The sequence below is a fragment of the Pseudophryne corroboree genome, chromosome 9, assembly GCF_028390025.1.
Source record: "Pseudophryne corroboree isolate aPseCor3 chromosome 9, aPseCor3.hap2, whole genome shotgun sequence".
NCBI classification, from domain to species: Eukaryota; Metazoa; Chordata; class Amphibia; order Anura; family Myobatrachidae; genus Pseudophryne; species Pseudophryne corroboree.
Window position 1 is genome coordinate 483,420,414 of NC_086452.1, and position 25,992 is coordinate 483,446,405.

The window sequence follows — 25,992 nt, forward strand, 5'->3', positions numbered from 1 at the left end:
CCGCCCTGTCGGTTTACATGGGCGACTGCCGTGATGTTGTCTGACTGGATCAGAACCGGCTGGTTTTGAAGCAGGGGTTTTGCCTGACTTAGGGCATTGTAAATGGCCCTCAGTTCCAGAACATTTATGTGTAGGGAAGTCTCCTGACTTGACCAAAGTCCTTGGAAGTTTCTTCCCTGTGTGACTGCCCCCCAGCCTCGAAGGCTGGCATCCGTGGTCACCAGGACCTAGTCCTGTATGCCGAATCTGCGGCCCTCTTGAAGATGAGCACTTTTCAGCCACCACAGCAGAGATACCCTGGTCCTTGGAGACAGGGTTATCAACCAATGCATCTGAAGATGCGATCCGGACCACTTGTCCAACAGGTCCCACTGAAAAGTTCTGGCATGGAACCTGCCGAATGGAATTGCTTCGTAGGAAGCTACCATCTTTCCCAGGACTCGCGTGCAGTGATGCACCGACACCTGTTTTGGTTTCAGGAGGCCTCTGACTAGAGATGACAGCTCCTTGGCTTTCTCCTCTGGGAGAAACACTTTTTTTTTTCTGGACTGTGTCCAGAATCATCCCCAGGAACAGTAGACGTGTCGCTGGAACCAGCTGTGACTTTGGAATATTTAGAATCCAACCGTGCTAGTGTAGCACCTCCTGAGATAGTGCTACGCCGACCAACAACTGCTCCCTGGACCTCGCCTTTATCAGGAGATCGTCCACGTATGGGATAATTAAAACTCCCTTTTTTCGAAGGAGTATCATCATTTCGACCATTACCTTGGTAAATACCCTCGGTGCCGTGGACAGGCCGAACGGCAACGTCTGGAATTGGTAATGACAATCCTGTACCACAAATCTGAGGTACTCCTGGTGAGGATGGTAAATGGGGACATGCAGGTAAGCATCCTTGATGTCCAGTGCTACCATGTAATCCCCCTCTTCCAGGCTTGCAATAACCGCCCTGAGCGATTCCATCTTGAACTTGAATTTTTTTATATATGTGTTCAAGGATTTCAAATTTAAAATGGGTCTCACCGAACCGTCCGGTTTCGGTACCACAAACATTGTGGAATAGTAACCCTGTCCTTGTTGAAGTAGGGGCACCTTGACTATCACCTGCTGGGAATACAGCTTGTGAATTGCCTCGATCACAGCCTCCCTGCCTGAGGGAGTTGTTGGCAAGGCAGATTTGAGGAAACGGCGGGGGGGAAATGTCTCGAATTCCAGCCTGTACCCCTGAGATACCACTTGAAGGATCCAGGGATCTACTTGTGAGTGAGCCCACTGATTGCTGAAGTTTTTGAGATGGGCCCCCACCGTACCTGGCTCCGCCTGTTGAGCCCCAGCGTCATGCGGCGGACTTAGAAGAAGAAGCGGGGGAGGACTTTTGTTCCTGGGAACTGGCTGTATGCTGCAGCTTTTTTCCCCTACCTCTGCCTCTGGGCAGAAAGGACGTGCCTCTACCCCGCCTGCTCTTTTGGGGACGAAAGGACTGTACCTGATGATACGGTGCTTTCTTTGGTTGTGAGGGGACATGTGGTAAAAATGCTGACTTCCCAGCCGTTGCTGTGGATACTAGGTCTGAAAGACCATCCCCGAACAACTCCTCACCCTTATAAGGCAAAACTTCCATGTGCCTTTTAGAATCTGCATCACCTGTCCACTGCCGAGTCCATAACCCTCTCCTTGCAGAAATGGACAGTGCACTTATTTTAGATGCCAGCCGGCAAATATCCCTATGTGCATCTCTCATGTATAAGACAGCGTCTTTAATATGCTCTATGTTTAGCAATATAGTGTCCCTGTCTAGGGTGTCAATGTTTTCTGACAGGGAATCTGACCACGCAGCTGCAGCACTGCACATCCATGCTGAAGCAATAGCTGGTCTCAGTATAATACCAGTGTGCGTATATATAGCCTTCAGGAGAGCCTCCTGCTTTCTATCAGCAGGTTCCTTTAGGGCGGCCGTATCCGGAGACGGTAGTGCCACCTCTTTTGATAAATGTGTAAGCGCTTTATCCACCCTAGGGTGCGTTTCCCAACGTGACCTATCCTCTGGCGCGAAAGGGTACGCCATTAGTAACTTTTTAGAAATTACCAATTTTTTATCTGGGCAAGCCCACGCTTCTTCACACACTTCATTTAATTCTTCAGAAGGGGGAAAAACTACTGGTAGTTTTTTCTCTCCAAACATAATACCCTTTTTTGTGGTACCTGGGGTCACATCAGAAATGTGTAAAACATTTTTCATTGCCTCAATCATGTAACGAGTGGCCCTATTTGACATTACAATAGTCTCTTCGTCGTCGACACTGGTATCAGTATCCGTGTCGACATCTGTGTCTGCCATCTGAGGTAGCGGGCGTTTTAGAGCCCCTGATGGCCTTTGAGACGTCTGGGCAGGCACGAGCTGAGAAGCCGGCTGTCCCGCATTTGGCATGTCATCAAATTTTTTATGTAAGGAGTCGACACTTTCACGTAATTCCTTCCACAAGTCCATCCACTCAGGTGTCTGCCCCGCAGGGGGTGACAACACATTTATAGGCATCTGCTCCGCCTCCACATAAGCCTCCTCATCAAACATGTCGACACAGCCGTACCGACACACCGCACACACACAGGGAATGCTCTGACAGGAGACAGGACCCCACAAAGCCCTTTGGGGAGACAGAGAGAGAGTATGCCAGCACACCCCAGAGCGCTATATAATACACGGATTAACTAAATTATATCCCCTTATAGCTGCTATATATGTATATTGCGCCTAAATTTAGTGCCCCCCCTCTCTTTTTTTACCCTTCTGTAGTGTAGACTGCAGGGGAGAGCCAGGGAGCTTCCTTCCAGCGGAGCTGTGAGGGAGAAATGGCGCCAGTGTGCTGAGGGAGATAACTCTGCCCCTTTTTCGCGGACTTCTCCCGCTTTTTTCCGGAATTCTGGCAGGGGTAATTTATCACATATATAGCCTCTGGGGCTATATATTGTGATGATTTTGCCATGCAAGGTGTTTATATTGCTGCTCAGGGCGCCCCCCCCCCAGCGCCCTGCACCCATCAGTGACCGCAGTGTGAGGTGTGCATGAGGAGCAATGGCGCACAGCTGCAGTGCTGTGCGCTACCTTGTTGAAGACAGGAGTCTTCTGCCGCCAATTTTCCGGATCACTTCTTGCTTCTGGCTCTGTAAGGGGGCCGGCGGCGCGGCTCCGGGACCGAACATCAAGGCCGGTTCCATGCGGTCGATCCCTCTGGAGCTAATGGTGTCCAGTAGCCTAAGAAGCCCAAGCTACCACCAGTTAGGTAGGTTCGCTTCTTCTCCCCTTAGTCCCTCGCTGCAGTGAGTCTGTTGCCAGCAGATCTCACTGTAAAATAAAAAACCTAAAATATACTTTCTCTCTAGGAGCTCAGGAGAGCCCCTAGTGTGCATCCAGCTCAGCCGGGCACAAGATTCTAACTGAGGTCTGGAGGAGGGTCATAGTGGGAGGAGCCAGTGCACACCAGTTAGTCCTAAAGCTTTCTTAGTTGTGCCCAGTCTCCTGCGGAGCCGCTATTCCCCATGGTCCTTACGGAGTCCCAGCATCCACTTAGGACATCAGAGAAAACTAGGTCCAGAATAGTTTTACCTCTAGTTGGGTCCTTGACTAACTGAGTCAAGTATTGATCCTTTAATGTATTTATGAACCTGCTGCTCCTAGTTTTTATACATGAATCGTTACTCCAATTTATATCAGGATAGTTAAAATCCCCTAACATTAGGATGTCCCCCATTGCCGCAGCTTTTTCAATTTGCTGTAAGAGTTGTTCCTCCTCATGTATGTTAATTGCTAGTAGCACATGCCAATGACTATTTTTTTTTGCTTCAGTGCCCCCACTTGTGATCTCAACCCATAGTGACTCCATGTTATCTCCAGTCCCATCGTAAATAACATCTATTAAGTTTGGTTTTAGAGATGGTTTAACAAAGAGACATACCCCTCCTCCCTTTTTGGTATTATTATTATTATTATTATCATCCTTTATTTATATGGCGCCACAAGGGTTCCGCAGCGCCCAATTACAGAGTACATAGACAAATAATCAAACAAGAAAACAGGAACTTACAGTTGACGACAATATAGGACAAGTACAGGGTAAATAAACATAGTTACATCAGCAGATGACACTGGAATAAGTATCAGGTGGCAGAAGACTGCTGGATTTGGTGCAGTTGAAGATTATTAAAGTAAGAAAAGGGTAAGCACATGAGGGAAGAGGGCCCTGCTCGTGAGAGCTTACATTCTAACGGGGAGGGGTAGACAGACAGGGGTGAGACAGATGGGGTACATAGAGAGCGTGGAACAGAGGTTTAGGATGAGATTTGGCTGGGTTTGGTGTAGAAGTGGGTCTTGAGAGCCCGTTTGAAGTTTTGTAGAGAGGTGGAGAGTCTGAGGGGGAGAGGTAGGGAATTCCAGAGAAGTGGTGCAGCGCGTGAAAAATCTTGGAGGTAGGAGTGGGAGGAAGTAATCCGTAGGCAGGAGAGTCGGCGAGCATTAGCAGAGCGAAGAGGACGGGTGGGAGTGTAAAGCGAGATAAGATCAGAGATGTAGATGGGAGAGGAGTGGGTGAGGGCTTTGTAAGCAAGTGTGAGAAGCTTGAAATGGATTCTGAAAGGAAAGGGGAGCCAGTGAAGGTCTAGTAAGAGAGGAGAGGTGGACGTAGTGCGTTTGGTGAGGAAAATGAGCCGGGCAGCAGCATTGAGGATAGATTGGAGTGGAGAGAGGTATTTGTCAGGAATGCCAGTCAGGAGGAGATTACAGTAGTCCAGTCTGGAGATGACCAGTGAGTGGATAAGAGTCTTAGTAGCATCCTGGGTCAGAAAGGGTCTGATCCTGGAAATATTTTTTAGATGAAAACGGCAGGTTTGTGAGAGGTGCTGAATGTGTGTTGTGAAGGCGAAGGAGGAGTCAAGGATTACTCCAAGACAGCGCACTAATGAGATTGTGAGGGTATGCGGGAGGGAGGGAAGATGATCAGCTTGGTCTTAGACATGTTAAGTTTAAGAAAGCGCTGGGACATCCAGGAAGAGATAGCAGAGAGTGTTGGAGATATGAGTGAGGAGAGCAGGGGAGAGGTCTGGAGAGGAAAGATAGATTTGGGTGTCATCAGCATAGAGATAATATTGGAAATCAAAAGAACTAATGAGCTTACCTAGTGAGGACGTATAGAGAGAGAAGAGAAGAGGACCAAGGACAGAACCTTGGGGTATAACTACAGTTAGTGGAAGTGAGGGGGAGGTGGAGTCATGAGAGGAGACAGAGAAAGAACGGTCAGAAAGGTAGGAAGACAACCAAGAGAGGGCAGTGTCACGCAGACCAATGGAGTGAAGGATTTGCAGTAGGAGAGGATGGGCCACAGTGTCAAAAGCAGCAGAGAGGTCAAGTAGAATAAGTATAGAGTAGTGTCCCTTAGATTTAGCAGCATGGAGGTCATTGCATACTTTTGTAAGGGCAGTTTCAGTGGAGTGGAGAGGACGGAAGCCAGATAGCCCTATCTCTCCTGAAAAGAGAATATCCCTCCAAATTCGCAACCCAGTCATGAGAGTCGTCCCACCATGTTTCCGTAATACCTATAATATCATACTGATTCTTTGATACAAGCCATTCCAATTCCCCCATTTTACCCAATAGGCTTCTTGCAGTCACAAGCATAGTTCCTGGATGGCAAATCACCGTCCTTAGTATCTCTGTACAGTATGTTCTATTAGTGTACTAATTAGCACGAACAGCTTGTAACATACAACACAGATTCTCACAACACAAATTCTCTAACGCTGACTATCTACAGTTAGTTGCATCAGAATACACTAATTTATATTTACTGCTACTGTATGTCTATGGGTCCTCATTACCGCTGTGTATTGTATATAGCGGAATGAGTCGCTCCTGCAGATTTACTCTGATTTATGTGAAACCTGTGTGCACCCTTCCACTGAATGTATTACAAAGAAAAAATAATAATAAAGTGAATGTCACAGGAACACAAAAAAAAAAAGATTGGCACTTTGGGAATCGAACCCAGGACTCTCAGCGTGGCAGGCGGGAGCAGTCATCGCTAGCCCAGGACGCTGCATGGAAGATTCACAAGTTCATGTGTAAAAGTACTGCAAAGAGCGATTCCTTCCCATTGGTGTTGGTTTAGGCCTTAGGGGACTCAGATGCTCATAATGTATTTCAAAAGAACAGTATTTTCCACTGCCTCCCCCTACCCCCGTCACCCTTCCCCCTTTAGGAGCCTGCACTGTTCATGCAGTAGATAGGTTAGGTTACAAGACATGTGCAACAGTATACTGTGTTTGAAAATCACATAGAAAACTGCAGTTGTGTTGATACTGTAGATGTATAAATGGTACAGTAGCAGTGATCCCTTCTCATTAAGTACAACACAGATTCTCACAACACAGATTCTCTAACGCCAACGATCTACAGTACTGTGTTGCTCGAACAGTTAGTTGCGTCAGAATACACTAATTTAAATTTACTGGTATGTCTACAGGTGCTCATTAAGGCTGTGTATTTTTGATAGTGAATTAGTGGCTCCTGCAGATTTACCCCGATTTGTGTGAAACCTGTGTGCACCCTTCCATTGAATGTTTTACAATGGATTAAACAGAAATAATAATAATAATAATAATAATAATAATAATAATAAAGTGAATGCCACGGGAACACACAAAAAAAAAAAAGATTAGCACTTTGGGAATCGAACCCGGGACTCTCAGCAAGGGAGGCGGGAGCCTTCATCGCTAGCCCATGACACTGCATGGAAGATTCACAAGTTCATGTGTAAAAGTACTGCAAAGAGTGATTCCTTCCCATTGGTGTTGGTTTATGCCTTAGTGGACTCGGACGCTCATATTTCAAAAGCACGGTATTTAGTGCACTGTACATACTTTAAAGTCAATGAGCTACATTATTCCTTTCACACATTAGTTGCGTCTGCATACACAATCTTTAGTTACATCTGCATACACAAGTGTTTTAACACGTTCGTTTGTATCTGTATAAACTATTTTTTTAACTCTCTCCGTCTGACCATTGGTCACCATCTGTGTGTATAGTATGCAGTACAGGACTGTATATTAACATTACAGTTATCACTGACCATTTGCCAGAGCTTGTAGATCAATCCGCCGCTATTCGATCTAAAGTACTGGATTAGTGGAGCATTAGCCACCCAGTGGTGGAGATGTGTATTGCATTCTGAGTATCTAGTCGCGCATCAACGTGCCTGTGATTAAACTCAGCAACCTAAGATTACGCCTAGGCGTGACTAAACCTCCATCTAGGCACAGAAAGAGCCAAGATAACAGAGGACCCATCTGTATTAAGACTTTCTAAACCCCCCTGATGTTAGTATCCTCCCTTATGCTATGCACATCATTTTCTATATAATGTATTGTTGAGCCACGTTCGTCATTAGATAATAAATTGGGAATACCTTGGGTAATACCTGTGTCAGTATTTCTGGTGTCCATACCCATGCAAATACCCTTGCCCTTGCTGACTGATCTTGCGCTCCTCCCCTTCTCTACCCCCAAATTGTTCACTACCCCCATCCTTACTGTTCTCCCTTATTAACCCACAGATTCTAGCTAAACCCTCCCCCAGGCTTCTAGTTTAAAACAGGCAGATCAGCCTGTGTGTAAGCCTGTGAGGTGGCCATGCGAAGCCAACGTGCCAATGTTTGTTTATTGTCTGGTCAGCCTAGCTTATGGAATCCATAGAGGATGAATAAGGAATCTATTTTCCTAACCGAACTAGTTCGGTACACGTAGAGCCCAGACCACATCCAACAAAGGTGGTCATTCCAAGTTGATCGCAGCCGCTGCTGCGATCAATAGTCCGCGCCTATTTTAGTGGAGTGTATTTTAGCTTAGCAGGGCTGCGATCACTTGTGCAGTCCTGCTAAGCTAAAAAAATTCAAGCAGAAGTAGACTAGGGCTGGACATACTTACCCTGTGCGATGGATCCAGCGATGATGGGCCTGGCTTTGATGTCACACCTCCGCCCTCCGTTGTCCTGGACACACCTGTGTTTTACTCACCACTCCCCGAAAACGGTCTCCAATGGTCCGGGTCGATCCGTCCACGCCACCATCCTGTCAATCTTCTTAGCGGTCGCCGCTGCAACCGCTTCCGTCCGTAGCTGCGATGTAACCCAGCAACCCCTGTCACCGGGCAATGTCGCACATGCGCACAGTGGCCGCCGTGCATGCACATTCCGCACCCGTTCTCACTGCAGTGGAAAACCGCTGCGTGCGAATGGGTCGGAATGACCCCCAAAGCTTCCTCCGGTGAGAGACCAGGTTCCTGGAAGGCCAGTACCACAATTGGTTCAATGATATGAAATTTAGACACTACAGATGGAGCCGCGCTCATCTAGTGTGGCTCCTTTGCAAACGTGCTCTCCCGGCAGGATTAGGAGATCTGGCGCCTACCCCTCTCTGGGAGTGCACAGCGATGCTCCCATTGTAGTGAATAGGGCACGTGCGCATCACGGACATGTGCGTGGCCCAGACACGGTGGTGGGCACGCCCAGATGGAGCTACGATTAGCGTGGCTCCATCTGTACCTTTGGTAGGTATCCACATTTAGTCTGAAGGACTGCCCGGTCCAGGTGGAATATCAGAGACAAGAGAGAGCTCCCAAGTCAGAGACAATAGCTAGCAGAAAAAGAGTCTTGGTGGTGAGCCATTTGAAGTTAACTATTTTCAGAGGTTTAAACTGACTGTGCTGTAAGGAACAAAGCACCAATGAGCACCCATGGGCAGTAAGCAAAGGAGTATTAATTCCAAACCTATGTGGCTTAACAAAAAGATTAAGGAACTAATGGGCAGAAAACAGAGAACATTCAAAAAGTATAAATCGGATGGGAAGGTGGAGTCATTCCAGTACTATAAAGACTGTAACAAAATATGCAAAAAAAGGAATCAGAACATCTGAAATAGAAACGGAAAAGCTAATAGCAATGGAAAGTAAATCATACCCCCAAAAGTTTTGTAAATACATCAACAGCAAAAGATTAAAGAAAGAGTATAGGCCCTTTAAAAGGTAATATGGTCATCACAATCAAAGACAAAAGGGATCTAGCCAAAAAATTAAATGGGTTCTTCTCATCTGTATTCACAAGCGAGGACCAGATGTCAGGATTGATGCATAACCTCAACAAAGATAATGTCCCACTGCTTAATGCTTATATAAATGAGGAAATAGTCTGTGACCGATTACAAAAAAATAATTTTAATAAGTCACCTGGTCGCGACGAAATTCACCCAAGGGTTCTCATGGAGCTACACTCCGAATTAGCAAGACCCCTATATTTGATTTTCAATGACTCCTTTACATCAGGCATGGTCCCCAAAGACTGGCGTATAGTGTAAGTAGTGCCAATATTTTAAAAGGGAAGTAAATCTGAACCCGGTAATTATAGACCAGTAAGTCTTACATCTATAGCATGGAAGGTATTTTAAGGGATAGAATACAGGAGTTCCTTGAAACCAATAAGGTTATTAATAGGAGCCAACACGGATTTGTGAAGGATAGATCATGTCAAACTAACTTAATAGGCTTTTATGAAACAGTGCGAACCTAGATCAGGGTAAAGAGGTGGATGTAATCTTTTTAGACTTTGCTAAAGCTTTGGATACAGTACCGCACATGACACTTATCTACAAATTAAGATAAATTGGGCTAGGGAACAAAATATGCACTTGGGTAAGCAATTGGACAAAAGGAAGCAGCATGTGGTGGTAAATGGAACATTTTCGAATTGGACTGAGGTACTAAGTAGTGTGCCACAAGGGTCTGTACTAGTCTTGGACCACTATTGTTTAACATCTTATTCACAAATGATCTAGTAGTAGGACTAGAGAGTACAGTGTAAATTTTTGCAGATGACACCAAACTATGTAAGGTTATACATTCGGGGGGGATTCTGAGTCCCTTTCGAATGACTTATTCAAACTGGAAGCATGGGCAGCAAAATAGAGAATGCGCTTCAATACAGACAAATGTAAGGTAATGCACTTTGGTAGCAAGAACAGAAACACTACCTACATACTAAATGGGGAAAAACTAGGGGATTCTGTACTGGAAAAAGATTTAGGTGTTCACATAGATAACAAACTAAGCAGTAGTACCCAAAGTAGGACTGCAGCAAAAAAGGCAAACAAGGTATTAGCATGTATAAAGCTAGGAATTGCTACAAGGAATAAGAGTGTTATACTCCCATTATATAAATCACTTGTGAGGCCACATCTCGAATACTGTGCACACATGGACACCCACTTAGGCTGAAGGAGATGAGATTTTGCATACTGAGATGGAAAGGTTTCTTCACAGTAAGGACAATACATATTTGGAATTCCCTGCCTGAGAGAGTAGTAATGGCGGACTCGGTCACTACTTTTAAGACTGGGCTGGATAAATTTCTAATGGATAAGGTTATACAGGGTTATGGTGGGTCAATCTTGCACTATAGTAATTATAAAAAAATAAATAAAATAAAAAAACAGGAGGAAGTGACATAATGGTTAAACATTCACCACAGTTAAAATTAGTCTAGAAAATATATTAGTGTATGAGTTCACTAACAGGTTGAACTCGATGGACATATTGTCTTTTCTCTTACGCCCCAGAGGTTGCTGGGGTCCACATTAGTACCATGGGGTATAGATGGATCCACCAGGAGCCATTGGCACTTTAAGAGTTTGAGAGAGTGGGCTGGCTCCTCCCCCTATGCCCCTCCTACCAGACTCAGTTTAGAAAATGTGCCCGGAGGAGCCGGTCACAGCTAGGGGAGCTCTCCTGAGCTTTTCTAGTAAAAGTTATATTTAGAGTTTGTTTTTTTACAGTAGGCCAGAGGTTCCCAAACTGTGTGCCGTGGCTCCATGGGGTGCCTTGGGACACTTGCAGGGGTGCCCTGGGTTGGTGGTCCAGGACCAATTCAAATTATTCATGGTCAATATTATAGTCAAAACCAGTGCTGGTGGCTGCCAGTCATAAAATATGGGGTCAAACAGAAGCAAATCTTGTCCCTCACCACACAACTGACCCTAAGGATGACATATAAACGCCATTTACTTAATGTAATATTTCTTTCTAAATTTCTCAATAAGAAATTATTGGCCTAGGGGTGCCGTGAAAAAAATTCTGATATTCTAGGGCGCCGTGATTCCAAAAAGTTTGGAATCCACTGCAGTAGGCTGTTGGCAACAGCCTGCCTGCAGCGTGGGACTAAGGGGGGAGCAGTGTCCGCCCTGCGGGGTCTGAGCCACTGACTCCGCTGACTGGACACTGAGTTCCAGAGTGGTCTGATCAGTCTCTGCCACAGGGGAACCGCTCGCCCCAGCAGCATGCCGCCAGCCCCTTACAGAGCTGAAGAAGTGGTGAGTGAGTCACCGACCCCCCTAGGAAGCGGGGACCCGGTGTGAAGATGGTGGCAATGGGGAGGGAGCGCAGTATTAACTGCGCTCCAGGAAGGTACCAGAGGCACATAGTGCGGCGCTGTGAGGGGTGCCCTGGGCCAGCGCTTACCCCCCCACACTGGTCAGCAAGCCTGTCGGGGTCCACGGATCTCAGCCAGCAAAAGTCCTCAGGCCAGTATAAGCATCTGAAGAGCGGGAAGACAGCGCCATTAAGGGGGCGGAGCTTCTCCACAGCGCGGACTCAGCAGCGTTCCAGCGCCATTTTCTTGCCTGCACAGCGCTGAGAGGAAGAACAGGTCCCTCCACAGCAACTCCAGCTATCTGTACACGGTACCAGGGGGTTGTAGAAGGGGGAAGGAGGCTGTAATTAGACTATGTGTCCTATTAAGGAGCACAGTCAGTGCTAACAAGGGGCCTCCCTTTGCTAAAAGCGCTGTGTGTGGGTTGGCTCCAATCTCTGTCTCTCTTGCCATTCTTGGGGGGGGTGGGGTGGGGGGGACTCTGTCTGCCCGTGTGTGTGTGTGTGTGTGTGTGTGTGTGTGTGTATAGAGTGTTTGGTGGTCTCCTTTAGCTATGTCCAGGGACACTGTCATATACTGCAGAGGATTTATCCTCCCAGGATGACCCCATTCCATGTAATCAGGTTAGCACTGGTTTATCACAGGTACCAGCAAGGGAACCAGAGTGGTTTTCCTATATCAAATCTTGGATTTCTCACATTTCAGACAGGGTTGCTAGTAATGAATCTGCAACCCAGGTATTACAGAGCTCTATGGCTGTATGGCCCATGTCTGCTACCTCAGGACACCCTGCTATATACCCCCACAAACGAGCGCTTGTGCAGGTCAAACAAGACGACACAGATACCGATTCTGACACTACAGATGGTGATGGGGATGTGTTGTGGGGGTCCGCATCTCTTGCAAGGGGGGTGCAATTGTTGATAGAGGCTATCAGAGATGTGTTAAATGTTAATGATACCACACCTGAGCAGGTTGAGGAGGCTTTTTTCACTGAAAACAAGAAAGCCTCGCTAACCTTCCCTGCGTCAAAGGAGCTGAATGCTATATTTGAAAAAGCATGGGTTAACCCTGAAAAGAAGTTTCAGATCCCTAAGAGGGTTCTGGTGGACTTTCCTTTCCCTGAAGAGGACAGGAAAAGGTGAGAAAACCCGGCGATTGTTGACGCATCTGTATTCAGACTCTCAAAAAAGGTGGTTTTACCTGTTCCGGGATCACTGTATACAGCCTCTGGGGCCATATTACGTCCCACTATTGCTAATCCATGGATTGCAAAGGCAATAGTGAAGTGGTTGGCTACCTTGCTTGAGGATTTGGATACGATGGATAGGGATGATGTTGCATTATATTTACGCAACATACATGATTCTGCAGGTTTTATGGTAGAATCCATGAAAGACCTGGGTTCCATGGCTGCGGGGAATTTCTTCCATGTCTGTTTCAGCTCGTCGGGGACTGTGGCTGCGCCAATGGTCGGCCGACGTGGAATCCAGAAGGAGCGTGGAGTCGCTACCCTATACAGGTCAGGCTCTCTTTAGGGAAGCTCTTGACGTGTGGATATCCACGGCTACAGCGTGTAAGTCTCCGTTTCTTCCCTCAGCAGCACCTGCTCTGAAGAAATCCTTCTCTTCATCTGAAACACAGTCCTTTCGGCCTAACAAGCCTAGAAAGGCCAGATCATCCAATACCTTCTTTAGAGAAGGTAGGGTGAAGTCCAAGAAACCTGCCGCTGCAGGTTCCCAGGAACAAAAGCATGCTTCAGGTACCCCAAAGTCCTCCGCATGACGGTGAACTGTACGGCCCGGTGGTGGGGCCTGTGGGAGCGAGACTCAGACAGTTCAGTCATGTCTGGGTATCGTCCGGCCTGGACCCCTGGGTAGTAGATATTGTGTCTCAGGGATACAGGCTGAAATTTAAAAGTCTCCCTCATCGTTTTTTCAAGTCGGGCTTACCAACTCTGTTGGAGGACAGTGCAGTGCTTCAAGATGCTGTCCAAAAGCTGGTGGAGGCACAGGTCATTGTGCCAGTGCCACCTCACATGCTGACCAAGGGTTACTATTCGAACCTTTTCATGGTACCAGATGGTTCGGTCAGGCCCATTCTGAACCTAAAATCATTGAACCCCTTTCTAAAGGAGTTCAAGTTCAAGATGGAGTCTCTCAGGTGGTGATATCAGGTCTGGAAGAAGGGGAATTCCTGGTATCACTGGATATCAGGGATGCGTACCTTCACATTCTGATCTGGCTGCCGCATCAGGCTGATCTCCGCTTCACATTGCTGGACTGTCATTTTCAGTTCCAGGCTCTGCCATTCGGCCTCTCCACAGCACCGAGGGTGTTTACCAAGGTGATGGCGGAAATGATGATACTACTCCGCAAGCAGGGTGTGAACATCATTCACTATCTGGACAATCTCCTGATAAAGGCATCGTCCAAGGAGAAGCTACTGCAGTCCATTATTCTAACGACGCGACTGCTCCAGAGTCATGGTTGTAGTCTGAATTTTCCATCATTCCAGGTCGCACTAGGACGCAGTTCCCCGGCCTGAATTCCATCAGCGGCAGTGACGGGCGACCACCCATTGGCACTTAATCGAACTGCGGGATCTGTGCGGCGGCAATCACCGGCTTCATCATCCTCCATACTGCTGACTGCCGGCGGACGGTGCACGTCCAGGCAGTCCGGGAGGAATAATCACAGCGCAGCCTGATCTCTGTGGACGGCGTCTCATTCAGCAGCTTTACGCCTGCCGCCCGCCCCTGTCTGCACGGCATATACCGGATGCTTAATAGCAGGTCAATTGAGCAAAATCCAGCGGTTAGTGGATACATCTATACACACTACGTACCCTCCAGCTGCACAACTCACTGGGCAAAAATTTGGACTCACCCGGGGACGCTCGGGTTTACCAGCCCCTTTGGAGAGGTAATTCTTTCTTTCTACACCGTCAATTTATGCCACTAATCTTTATTGAAGCTCAATCCTAAAACGTCCAGCTACTGTGTCATATCCTGGAACTTTATCCACAATTCAGTAACAGTGTTTCTACAGGACTGTAACATATTGTTACACTGTGAACTTTTAATCATCCAGTTCAGTGGAAGTTTAATGCTACAAACAATAATGGTTATAGCTTAGATATTTTATAAATTTCTATATATTTCTAAACATATGTATGTGGTGTCAAAGTCGAAAAATATAGCGACCTATGATGCCTTGTATTAACCCCATGCGCTTGCCTGCTGCACGTGCACATTCCCTCCCGTGCGTGCGCATATTCGCAGTTGCGTGACAACGCCTCCACGGTCGTGCGCTCGGGCGCGTGGTATGTGCATTTACGGTAGGGTTTGTGTGCGTCTGGCGGGCGACTCGATCGTTACATAGTTAATCCAAATAGTATATTTTATAGGTTATGGTCCCCTTAATAATAACTGTAAGTTTGTTTAGTGTAACTGGTTCATGAACAAAGGAATTCCTCTTTGCATGATACGAAGGGTCAGACAGGGTCTGAGCGGTGGTGTTTAGTACCTAATCAAAGAGTATTTTAATAGAAACAATCCGGTGCTGGTTAGGTAGAGATTAATCGCTCCTGCGTATAGTTATGTCTAAAAGTAGTTTATGGACTTTAAAAGCATTTGCTGTTTTATTACACATGCGGTGGGAAACCTGAGATTCCCTCCCACCTGAGCAGTCTGGAATAGTCACAGCCCACCTGTTCAAACAAACCTATGACCTTTTGTTATAATGTGAAGACCGATTCCTGTGTCCAATGAACAATGAGATTGTAGGGCCCTTTGTAGTGTACTGTATGTTGTGTATATAAGAAACAGCCAGGCTGGACCAGCTCAGTCTACTCTCCACAAAAGGTTTTCATCACTGACTAACTTGAGAGCTGGTGACCAGGACTGCGCAGCGATCATTCCCCAGTGTGTAAGTTTTTCTCTGTGACCAACTTAATCTCTGTCTGTATTTGCCATACTCTCTCTCTCTCTCTCTCTCTCTCTCTCTCTCTGTGTTATTGTTTAGGATTAAGACGCTATTGTATATTTATGTCCAGTTATCCTGTTTAGGTGTTTTATGTTAGTGCTGTAGTGTATAAGCTGTAAACTGTATTTTTCCCTTTTTACATAGCTAAATCTCGTTAGTAAAGGTGTTGGAACCTCAGCAGGGTGTCTGTGTTTCTCTAGCTAGTACAAAGGGTTTCTGAGTATCTCAATCACTCAAACAGCTTGCTTAAATATCCAGGTTAACCAGTGGTATATCATTGCAGTATCTCAATACTAAGACTTACAGTATAATCAGGCTCTGTGTTTAAAGTTTATAAAAGTACTGTCTGTGTGTACGCTCGCAGTGTGTATTCCGTACACCCAGCGCAGTGTGTGTACGTTACTTGCGTACCACGTGTGAGGTCTTCATACGCAAATAGCGTATGAAGTGCGTAACACGTGCACGTGGTTTAGCGGCCATTACGGCTACACGGTATTAGTATATAGCTAATGTTAAAAGGTAGATATTTGACTCTATCAGTGGTAATTTAGAAAGTTACGATCAACAATTATCTATATTAGAGGGTATTTTTATCAGAATATTGTGAATAATAAATTTATATACTTTTTATTAATTCAATTGGTTTTTTGGTTGTTTTTGAACCTGTGAAAACATGGTGTGTGGATTTCATGAGCGCCTCTATTAATTCTTTGCATTTGGTTAAATCCCTTAGGAGTATCGCATATCTCCTTATAGTGGCGAACGTGTTTCCACACTATCAGTTCCAGGCTCATTCTATTGAGACTGATTAGTTTACTGACAAACACAGGCGCAGCAAAAGAGGTTTTCTTTTCTGAATTTTCCAAAGTCACATTTGGAACCAACCCAGAGATTGTCATTTCTGGGAATGATCCTGGATACGGAAGTGCAGAGGGTGTTTCTTCCACGGGACAAGGGCGTTGGTGATCCAATCCATGGTCCAGGATGTCCTGAAGTCACCCCGGGTGTCGGTTCATCAATGCATTCGCCTATTGGGAAAGATGGTGGCCTCTTACGAGGCTCTCCAGTACGGGAGGTTCCATGTTCGGACCTTCCAACTGGATCTCCTGGACAAGTGGTCAGGTTCTCACCTCCACTTGCATGAGAGAATTCGTCTGTCGCCAAGGGCAAGGATCTCACTCCTCTGGTGGCTCCAATTGCCTCACCTCCTGGTAGGCCGCAGGTTCGGAATTCAGGACTGGGTCCTGCTAGCAACGGATGCGAGCCTCCGGGGCTGGGAAGCAGTCACTCAAGGGGTGACCTTCCAAGGATGGTGGTCAAGCCTGGAAGCCAGCCTGTCCATCAACATTCTGTAACTAAGAGCCATCTACAATGGTCTTCTTCAGGCAGCCCCTCTTCTAAGAAACCGGGCCATTTAAGTTCAGTTGGACAATGTAACAGTGGCTTACATAAACTGACAGGGCGGAACGAAGAGCAGAGCGGCGATGTCAGAGGTGACAAGAATACTCCTCTGGACAGAAAAGCACGTGTTGGCGCTGTCAGCCATCTTCATTCCGGGAGTAGACAACTGGGAAGCCGACTTCCTCAGCAGACACAATCTCTATCCAGGAGAGTGGGGACTTCATCCGGAGGTGTTCAAGAAAGTAACAGATCTTTGGCATTATTGTTCCAGGTCGAGGGACCCGCAGGCAGTGGCAGTGGACGCCCTGGTGTCTCCGTGGGTGTTCCAGTCGGATTGGTTTGAACCTCTACAGGAAGTAGAGGTCAAATTTCTTACATGGAAGGTGGTCACTTTGTTGGCCTTGGCTTCTGCTAGACGTGTGTCCGAGCTGGGGGCTTTATCATGTAAAAGCCCTTACTAGATCTTCCATGAAGATAGAGCTGAGCTCCGGACTCGTCAGCAGTTTCTTCCAAAGGTTGTGTCGGCATTCCATATCAACCAACCTATTGTGGTGCCAGTGGCTACTGACTCCTCAATTACTTCAAAGTCCTTGGATGTTGTAAGGGCTCTGAAGATATATGTGAAGAGAACTTCTCGTCACAGAAAGTCTGACTCTCTGTTTGTCCTCTTTGATTCCAAGAAAATTGGGTGTCCTGCTTCTAAGCAGACTATTTCTCGCTGGATTAGGTTCACTATCCAGCACGCTTATTCTACAGCAGGACTGTCCAAAATCTGTTAAGGCCCACTCTACTCGTAAAGTGGGGTCTTCCTGGGCGGCTGCCCGGGGTGTCTTGGCATTGCAACTTTGCCGAGCTGCAACTTGGTCTGGGTTACACACGTTTGCAAAGTTTTACAAGTTCGATACTTTGGCTGCTGATGATCTGAAGTTCAGTCAATCAGTTCTGCAGGAGCCTCCGCGCTCTCCCTCCCGTTCTGGGAGCTTTGGTACATCCCCATGGTACAAATGTGGACCCCAGCATCCTCTAGGACTTACGAGATAATAGGATTTTAATTACCTACCGGTAAATCCTTTTCTCGTAGTCCGTAGAGGATGCTGGGCACCCGCCCATCGCTTCATTTTCCTGCAATTGTTGTTTGGTTCAGTACAACTTCGTTTTGTCACGAAACGGGTATCTGGTCGCCATTACTTGCCTTTTATATGTCTCCTGAGGCTGGCTCAGCGTTCCAAGTCCGGATCTCATCTGTGTCCACAATCTGCACATCCCTCCTGTCACTCTGAGACCCTGTCACAGCAGCGCCATGTTTGAATCCTGCATGGCGTCTCCTGTCCTCCGCGGCCTCCGCCGCCGCTCCTGTGTTATAGTTTGCAGGTTGTCTGAGTGGTGCCTCATGCCTGCCGCGGCCCCGCTGTCATCCATGTGTCTCAGTGTACAGTTATCAGTCCGGCGTCTCCTGTCCTCTGCGGCCGGCGCCGCCATTACTGCTATGTTTCCACATGGTTTTCCAAACCAGCTTTCCCTCCAAGTACTAACATGGGCGCAGCCATGTTGGTTCCAGTCACATGTTCTATCTCCACCAATCTGCTGCACTATGGAATCTGCATGATTGGCCAGCCAATGTCTGCTCTGCAGCAGGTATAAGTATCCTGTGTCTGAACCAGGAAATGGTCAGTGTATGTTTGTCATACCTAGTTCCAGTCTCTCTCTCCTGTGGTTGTTTCTCCAGGTTCCAGCTCCTGTCTCCAGCATCCACTAAGAGACCCGCACCTGCCTTCCATCCTGCGGTGCAGCCTGACTCTGCAGTCCTCTGTGGCTGTTCCAGCTTCCAGCTTCCAGCTATTAACCCATCTGCTTCCAGCAGCATCCAGCTTCTTTAAAGTGCCGGTGTTGTTCCAGCGGATCCCTACTTACCAGCAGTATCCACTAACCACCGGTAACCACTTTTCAACTCTTCTGTTTCCACGCTCCCTAGCATCTTACAATATCTACTCCGTGTCTTCATCTCCTGGCTGATTCCATTCAGCATCCACTCCGTGTCTTCATCACCTGGCTGATTCCATTCAGCATCCACTCCGTGTCTCCACCACCTGGCTGGTTCCATCCAGTAACTACAACAGTTTATTCCAGTTACCAGCTTCATCTAATACACCTACTGGCGTGTTCCTCGGCTATCTCCACTACTACAGCCAGGCCTGGTAAGGTTATTCTATCAAAGGACTATAACATCTGTTCTTCAACCGACCAGTGCTCTGTGATACCTTGGTTAAGTGATCCAGGAACTGTATTATCTGCCACTGCTATTATCAACTGTGAATGCTGATTGTTATTACACGGAGTAAAAACTTTTATTTGACTTTTAACCTGGTTGTCATGGTCACACCTTCGGGTAATCCTTCTACACTTACATGTCCAGGGGTCTGATTAAACCTCCCAAGTTTAATTTCAGTTCAGCCCCTACAACTGAGGCTTCCTCCCGTCAGCTAAAACCCTCAGTTGTGACATGTTTTAGTTGAGTACTGCTTTGTTACTTGGTAAGTAATGTTTCAGCTGTTGCTGAGTTGTTCAAGCTAGTTGATTTGACGTGCCTTGTACAGTATGTGTGAGCTGGTATGAATCTCACCACTATCTGTGTAATATCCTTCTCTCAAAGTATGTTGTTTCCTCGGGCACAGTTTCTAGACTGAGTCTGGTAAAAGGGGCATAGAGGGAGAAGCCAGCCCACACTCTCAAACTCTTAAAGTGAAAATGGCTTCTGGTGGACCCATCTATACCCCATGGTACTAATGCGGACCCCAGCATCCTCTACGGACTACGAGAAAAGGATTTACTGGTAGGTACCAAAATCCTATTTTTTCAACCTCAGCAACTATGTTACTATGAATCTGCTTTCCAAGATCAGGGCCACACAATGTGATGAGCTGCAATGGAAGCAGCGGAAACTCTCGAGGACAATAGAACCGTATCCAGAGCTGTGTCTCCAATGTAATAGGCTGCGTCTCTAATTTTCGAGTAGAGACAATTGGTCCTTGGTAGGATCAGAGTTGAAACTTTGCTCAAGGTTGTCCGCCCAAGTCTCTATGACCTTAGCCACCCAGGCTGTAGCAGTAGCCGGTCTAGCCATTGCTCCTCTGAGGGAGCACATTTATTTGAGACACATATCTAACTGCCTATCTGGCAGAACCCTAAGGGAGGATGTAGTCGGTATAGGGAGTATTGAACTATTAAATGTGTCACATGAGCATCCACCATAGGTGGAGTCTCCCACTTTGTACAATTTGCTGATGGCAGCAGATAAAAGGAACTGAGCTTCTTAGGGACTTTAAATTTCTTAGTGGGACTTTTCCATGCCTTGCTCATAGCTTCTGAGAAGTGGTCCAAGCGTGGAAACTCTGCTAAAACTACCTTCTGCCATTTGTGCAGAGGATCTTTAGTAGTAGGGGCTGGTTCAGCATCTTCTAGTTGAAGAGAGAATCTGACTGCCCTAATTAATGCAGCCACATAAAATTTAGGTGGGGCTTCCTCCTCCTTTGAGGGGGATTCAGCGTCTGAAACCTCAGTCTGCTCGACAGTAATCAATTATTCTTCTGAATCAGAAACGGGGTAGACTGTGAGGATGGCACTGGCCGTTTACAGGTAGAGGGTGCAGGCAGTGTACTTTGGCCCTGCATCATGCTTTGAAAAGCAGCCAATGAAGCTAAGCTCTGCATAGAGCTAGAGAAAGAGTCCAACCATGTGGTAGGGACGGGTGAAGCTGCCACAGCCTGATAAGCAGACTGTAATGAATGTGGAATCCCATAGAAGGAGCCAGTGAGGGCTGCATTGGTTGTGGTATTCCCATAGGGGGAGCCATGGACTGCAGTGGTTGTAGCATAACCATAGGGGGAGCCATGGACTGCAGTGGCTGTGGTATAACCATAGGGGGAGCCATGGACTGCAGTGGTTGTGGCATAAATATAGGGGGAGCCATGGACTGCAGTGGTTGTAGCATAACCATAGGGGGAGCCATGGACTGCAGTGGTTGTGGTATAACCATAGGGGGAGCCATGGACTGCAGTGGTTGTGGTATTCCCATAGGGGGAGCCATGGACTGCAGTGGTTGTGGTATAACCATAGGGAGAGCCATGGACTGCAGTGGTTGTGGCATAACCATAGGGGGAGCCATGGACTGCAGTGGTTGTAGCATAACCATAGGGGGAGCCATGGACTGCAGTGGTTGTGGTATAACCATAGGGGGAGCCATGGACTGCAGTGGTTGTGGTATTACCATAGGGGGAGCCATGGACTGCAGTGGTTGTGGTATTACCATATGGGGAGCCATGGACTGCAGTGGTTGTGGTATTACCATAGGGGGAGCCATGGACTGCAGTGGTTGTGGTATTCCCATAGGGAGAGCCATGGACTGCAGTGGTTGTGGCATAACCATAGGGGGAGCCATGGACTGCAGTGGTTGTGGTATAACCATAGGGGGAGCCATGGACTGCAGTGGTTGTGGTATAACCATAGGGGAAGCCATGGACTGCAGTGGTTGTAGCATAACCATAGGGCAAGCCATGGACTGCAGTGGTTGTGGCATAACCATAGGGGGAGCCGTGGACTGCAGTGGTTGTGGTATTCCCATAGGGGGAGCCATGGCCTGCAGTGGTTGTGGCATAACCATAGGGGGAGCCATGGACTGCAGTGGTTGTGGTATAACCATAGGGGAAGCCATGGACTGCAGTGGTTGTAGCATAACCATAGGGGGAGCCGTGGACTGCAGTGGTTGTGGTATAACCATAGGGGAAGCCATGGACTGCAGTGGTTGTGGTATTCCCATAGGGAGAGCCATGGACTGCAGTGGTTGTAGCATAACCATAGGGGGAGCCATGGACTGCAGTGGTTGTAGCATAACCATAGGGGGAGCCGTGGACTGCAGTGGTTGTGGTATAACCATAGGGGAAGCCATGGACTGCAGTGGTTGTAGCATAACCATAGGGGGAGCCATGGACTGCAGTGGTTGTGGTATTCCCATAGGGAGAGCCATGGACTGCAGTGGTTGTGGTATTCCCATAGGGGGAGCCATGGCCTGCAGTGGTTGTGGCATAACCATAGGGGGAGCCATGGACTGCAGTGGTTGTGGTATAACCATAGGGGAAGCCATGGACTGCAGTGGTTGTAGCATAACCATAGGGGGAGCCGTGGACTGCAGTGGTTGTGGTATAACCATAGGGGAAGCCATGGACTGCAGTGGTTGTAGCATAACCATAGGGGGAGCCGTGGACTGCAGTGGTTGTGGTATTCCCATAGGGGGAGCCATGGACTGCAGTGGTTGTGGTATAACCATAGGGGGAGCCGTGGACTGCAGTGGTTGTAGCATAACCATAGGGGGAGCCGTGGACTGCAGTGGTTGTGGTATAAACATAGGGGGAGCCATGGACTGCAGTGGTTGTAGCATAACCATAGGGGGAGCCGTGGACTGCAGTGGTTGTGGTATAACCATAGGGGGAGCCGTGGACTGCAGTGGTTGTAGCATAACCATAGGGGGAGCCGTGGACTGCAGTGGTTGTGGTATAAACATAGGGGGAGCCATGGACTGCAGTGGTTGTAGCATAACCATAGGGGAAGCCATGGACTGCAGTGGTTGTAGCATAACCATAGGGGGAGCCGTGGACTGCAGTGGTTGTGGTATAACCATAGGGGAAGCCATGGACTGCAGTGGTTGTAGCATAACCATAGGGGGAGCCGTGGACTGCAGTGGTTGTAGTATTCCCATAGGGGGAGCCACAGGTGGGGTAGCAATATGGTCAGCAATGTAGTAAAAGATGCCCATGGGGGTTCTTGTACAAGTGCTGGGCTGAGGTGCTGGGAGGGCTGAGGTGCTGGGAGGCACTGACCACATGCTACCATTGTAGAACCTCCTGACTGCTTTGTAAAACAGCAGAATTACTCACACACAATTATGGCAATGTGCAACGTGTAACAGGGATAGTATGTGCAAAGTGTGCACATGAATTACAATATACAGTGCTGTGTAGCAAATGTAACCCAAAAAACACCAGTTTTGAAGGAATAGTTAGAGAGAAATAGGGACAGCAATACCATACAGAGCATGCAGCAATACTAGCATAAGTCACATACTGTACAATGCAGAATAAACAATTTACCTGCAATGGGCACTGATATCCATGACCCTGCTCTGTAGAAGAGGCTTGGTAGGTTGTATAGGCTGCTATGTGGTGCAGGTATACAGGGAGATTCTGCCCACCACTTCTGGAGACCTGCAGAGCTCTAATGATGGCTGCCCAGCATCTCTCTGTAGAGGAGGGTGAGGGAGGAGCAGCCTGGGGTGGAAAGACTGGTGCCCTGAGCTGGGGGTGGGGCAGCTGGGGCAGCACGGACCTCCCCTGTGCTGAATGTCACCACCGGTTCTCCTGGCAGGTCAGGGTCCCCAGCGCCAGTATACAGTAAAGCCCTGGTGGTCTAGTGCTGCCGCAAGATCACGTAATGGTCTGGGAGCACCTCAGCGCCGCTGACCTTCTCCCCAGGTCAGCGGTAAGTGGACTGCACAATACGCAGGTACTGCCAGCGGGAGCCTGCTTCACCTGTCCCCCAATGATCTGACGACAGAATCCTGACTACCGACAGCCAGAATACCAGCTGACAGGGGCTATTCCCACTCGTGGGTGTCCACAACACCCATAGAGTGGGAATAGATTCTGTGGCGCGCTCGCCCGACTGCCAGCATTCTGACGGGCGAGATGCCACTGTCCTGATACCGATAGCCGGCATCCCGTCCGCCGGGATTACATATGCATTCCGTACTGATGCACCCAATACAATATAGATATTTCCACGGGTGATCTGTGGTTACATTATATACCCCTATAAGAATGGTGTTTAGGTAATGACATATGTTTAGCACTGTATTGGACAGATAATTAATAAGGTGGAAAAATCCCATGTAATATAAATGTATTATGTATATAATGTAAGTCCATGTCCTCTGGCTCTCAGGATTCATTCACCACACACATTACACCAAGCAGTAATTATGGTGGAACTGAATGATTGGGTGGTGTTACGCCAGAAGTAGACGTAGGACATATTCCAGGAGAGTTTCTGAGAAATCAGAATGTAAGGGTGCATAACTATATCATACTTGCCGACAGGTCGTCTCAGCAGTGGGGCGGGGTAGGGCTATGATGCGCAGAGCGGGCTGGGCAGAGGTGGTACGGGGGAGTGGTTACCATGTCACATCATTTAAGTCACACCCCTCGCTCTGTAATACCAATATTACGGCACTATACTGTAGGGGGTGTGGCTATGACAACGCGATTTAGCAAAAATCACGTCATCGACTGCCCAGACCCCCCACTTTACTCACTAAGTGGGTGGCCGGGCAGGGGGAGACCTTAAAAATAGGGAGACTTGCCTGCTCTTCCGGGGGATCAGGAAGGACTTTTCGGGAGCCTCCTGGTCATTCCGGGTAACGTAGGCAAGTATGTATGTTTGTATGTACGTACGTATGTATCTTAGAGATGAGCGGGTTCGGTTTCTCTGAATCCGAACCCGCACGAACTTCATGTTTTTTTCACGGGTCCGAGCAGACTCGGATCCTCCCGCCTTGCTCGGTTAACCCGAGCGCGCCCGAACGTCATCATGACGCTGTCGGATTCTCGCGAGACTCGGATTCTATATAAGGAGCCGCGCGTCGCCGCCATTTTCACACGTGCATTGAGATTGATAGGGAGAGGACGTGGCTGGCGTCCTCTCCATTTAGATTAGGGTTGAGAGAGAGAGAGATTGACCTGAGGCTGTGATACTGTAGAAGAGAGTGCAGAGTTTAGTGACTGACGACCACAGTGACCACCAGACAGTGCAGTTGTTTGTTTTATTTAATATATCCGTTCTCTGCCTGAAAAAAACGATACACACAGTGACTCAGTCACATACCATATCTGTGTGCACTGCTCAGCCCAGTGTGCTGCATCAATGTATATATATATCTGACTGTGCTCAGCTCACACAGCTTATAATTGTGGGGGAGACTGGGGAGCACTGCAGTGCCAGTTATAGGTTATAGCAGGAGCCAGGAGTACATAATATTATATTAAAATTAAACAGTGCACACTTTTGCTGCAGGAGTGCCACTGCCAGTGTGACTAGTGACCAGTGACCTGACCACCAGTATATATAATATTAGTAGTATACTATCTCTTTATCAACCAGTCTATATTAGCAGCAGACACAGTACAGTGCGGTAGTTCACGGCTGTGGCTACCTCTGTGTCGGCACTCGGCAGCCCGTCCATAATTGTATATACCACCTAACCGTGGTTTTTTTTTCTTTCTTTATACATACATACTAGTTACGAGTATACTATCTCTTTATCAACCAGTCTATATTAGCAGCAGACACAGTACAGTGCGGTAGTTCACGGCTGTGGCTACCTCTGTGTCGGCACTCGGCAGCCCGTCCATAATTGTATATACCTCCTAACCGTGGTTTTTTTTTCTTTCTTTATACATACATACTAGTTACGAGTATACTATCTCTTTATCAACCAGTCTATATTAGCAGCAGACACAGTACAGTGCGGTAGTTCACGGCTGTGGCTACCTCTGTGTCGGCACTCGGCAGCCCGTCCATAATTGTATATACCACCTAACCGTGGTTTTTTTTTCTTTCTTTATACATACATACTAGTTACGAGTATACTATCTCTTTATCAACCAGTCTATATATTAGCAGCAGACACAGTACAGTGCGGTAGTTCACGGCTGTGGCTACCTCTGTGTCGGCACTCGGCAGCCCGTCCATAATTGTATATACCACCTAACCGTGGTTTTTTTTTCTTTCTTTATACATACATACTAGTTACGAGTATACTATCTCTTTATCAACCAGTCTATATATTAGCAGCAGACACAGTACAGTGCGGTAGTTCACGGCTGTGGCTACCTCTGTGTCGGCACTCGGCAGCCCGTCCATAATTGTATATACCACCTAACCGTGGTTTTTTTTTCTTTCTTTATACATACATACTAGTTACGAGTATACTATCTCTTTATCAACCAGTCTATATTAGCAGCAGACACAGTACAGTGCGGTAGTTCACGGCTGTGGCTACCTCTGTGTCGGCACTCGGCAGCCCGTCCATAA

At 47.5% G+C, this 25,992-nt stretch overlaps 1 protein-coding gene across 3 annotated transcripts in view; it reads right to left on the reverse strand.

Moving 5' to 3' along the window:
• Window positions 1-25,992, reverse strand: part of SH3BP1 (SH3 domain binding protein 1) — a 799,734-nt gene that overhangs the window by 703,418 nt on the left and 70,324 nt on the right. The window contains exon 1 of one of the 3 annotated variants that reach the window (XM_063941457.1): window positions 22,995-23,083. The exons of the other annotated variants lie outside the window; for them this stretch is intronic. Coding sequence (XP_063797527.1) covers window positions 22,995-23,017 — 23 coding nt within the window. The 5' untranslated portion in view covers window positions 23,018-23,083. Of the gene's footprint in view, window positions 1-22,994; window positions 23,084-25,992 lie in introns of those variants that run through there. 3 annotated transcript variants of the gene reach the window in all.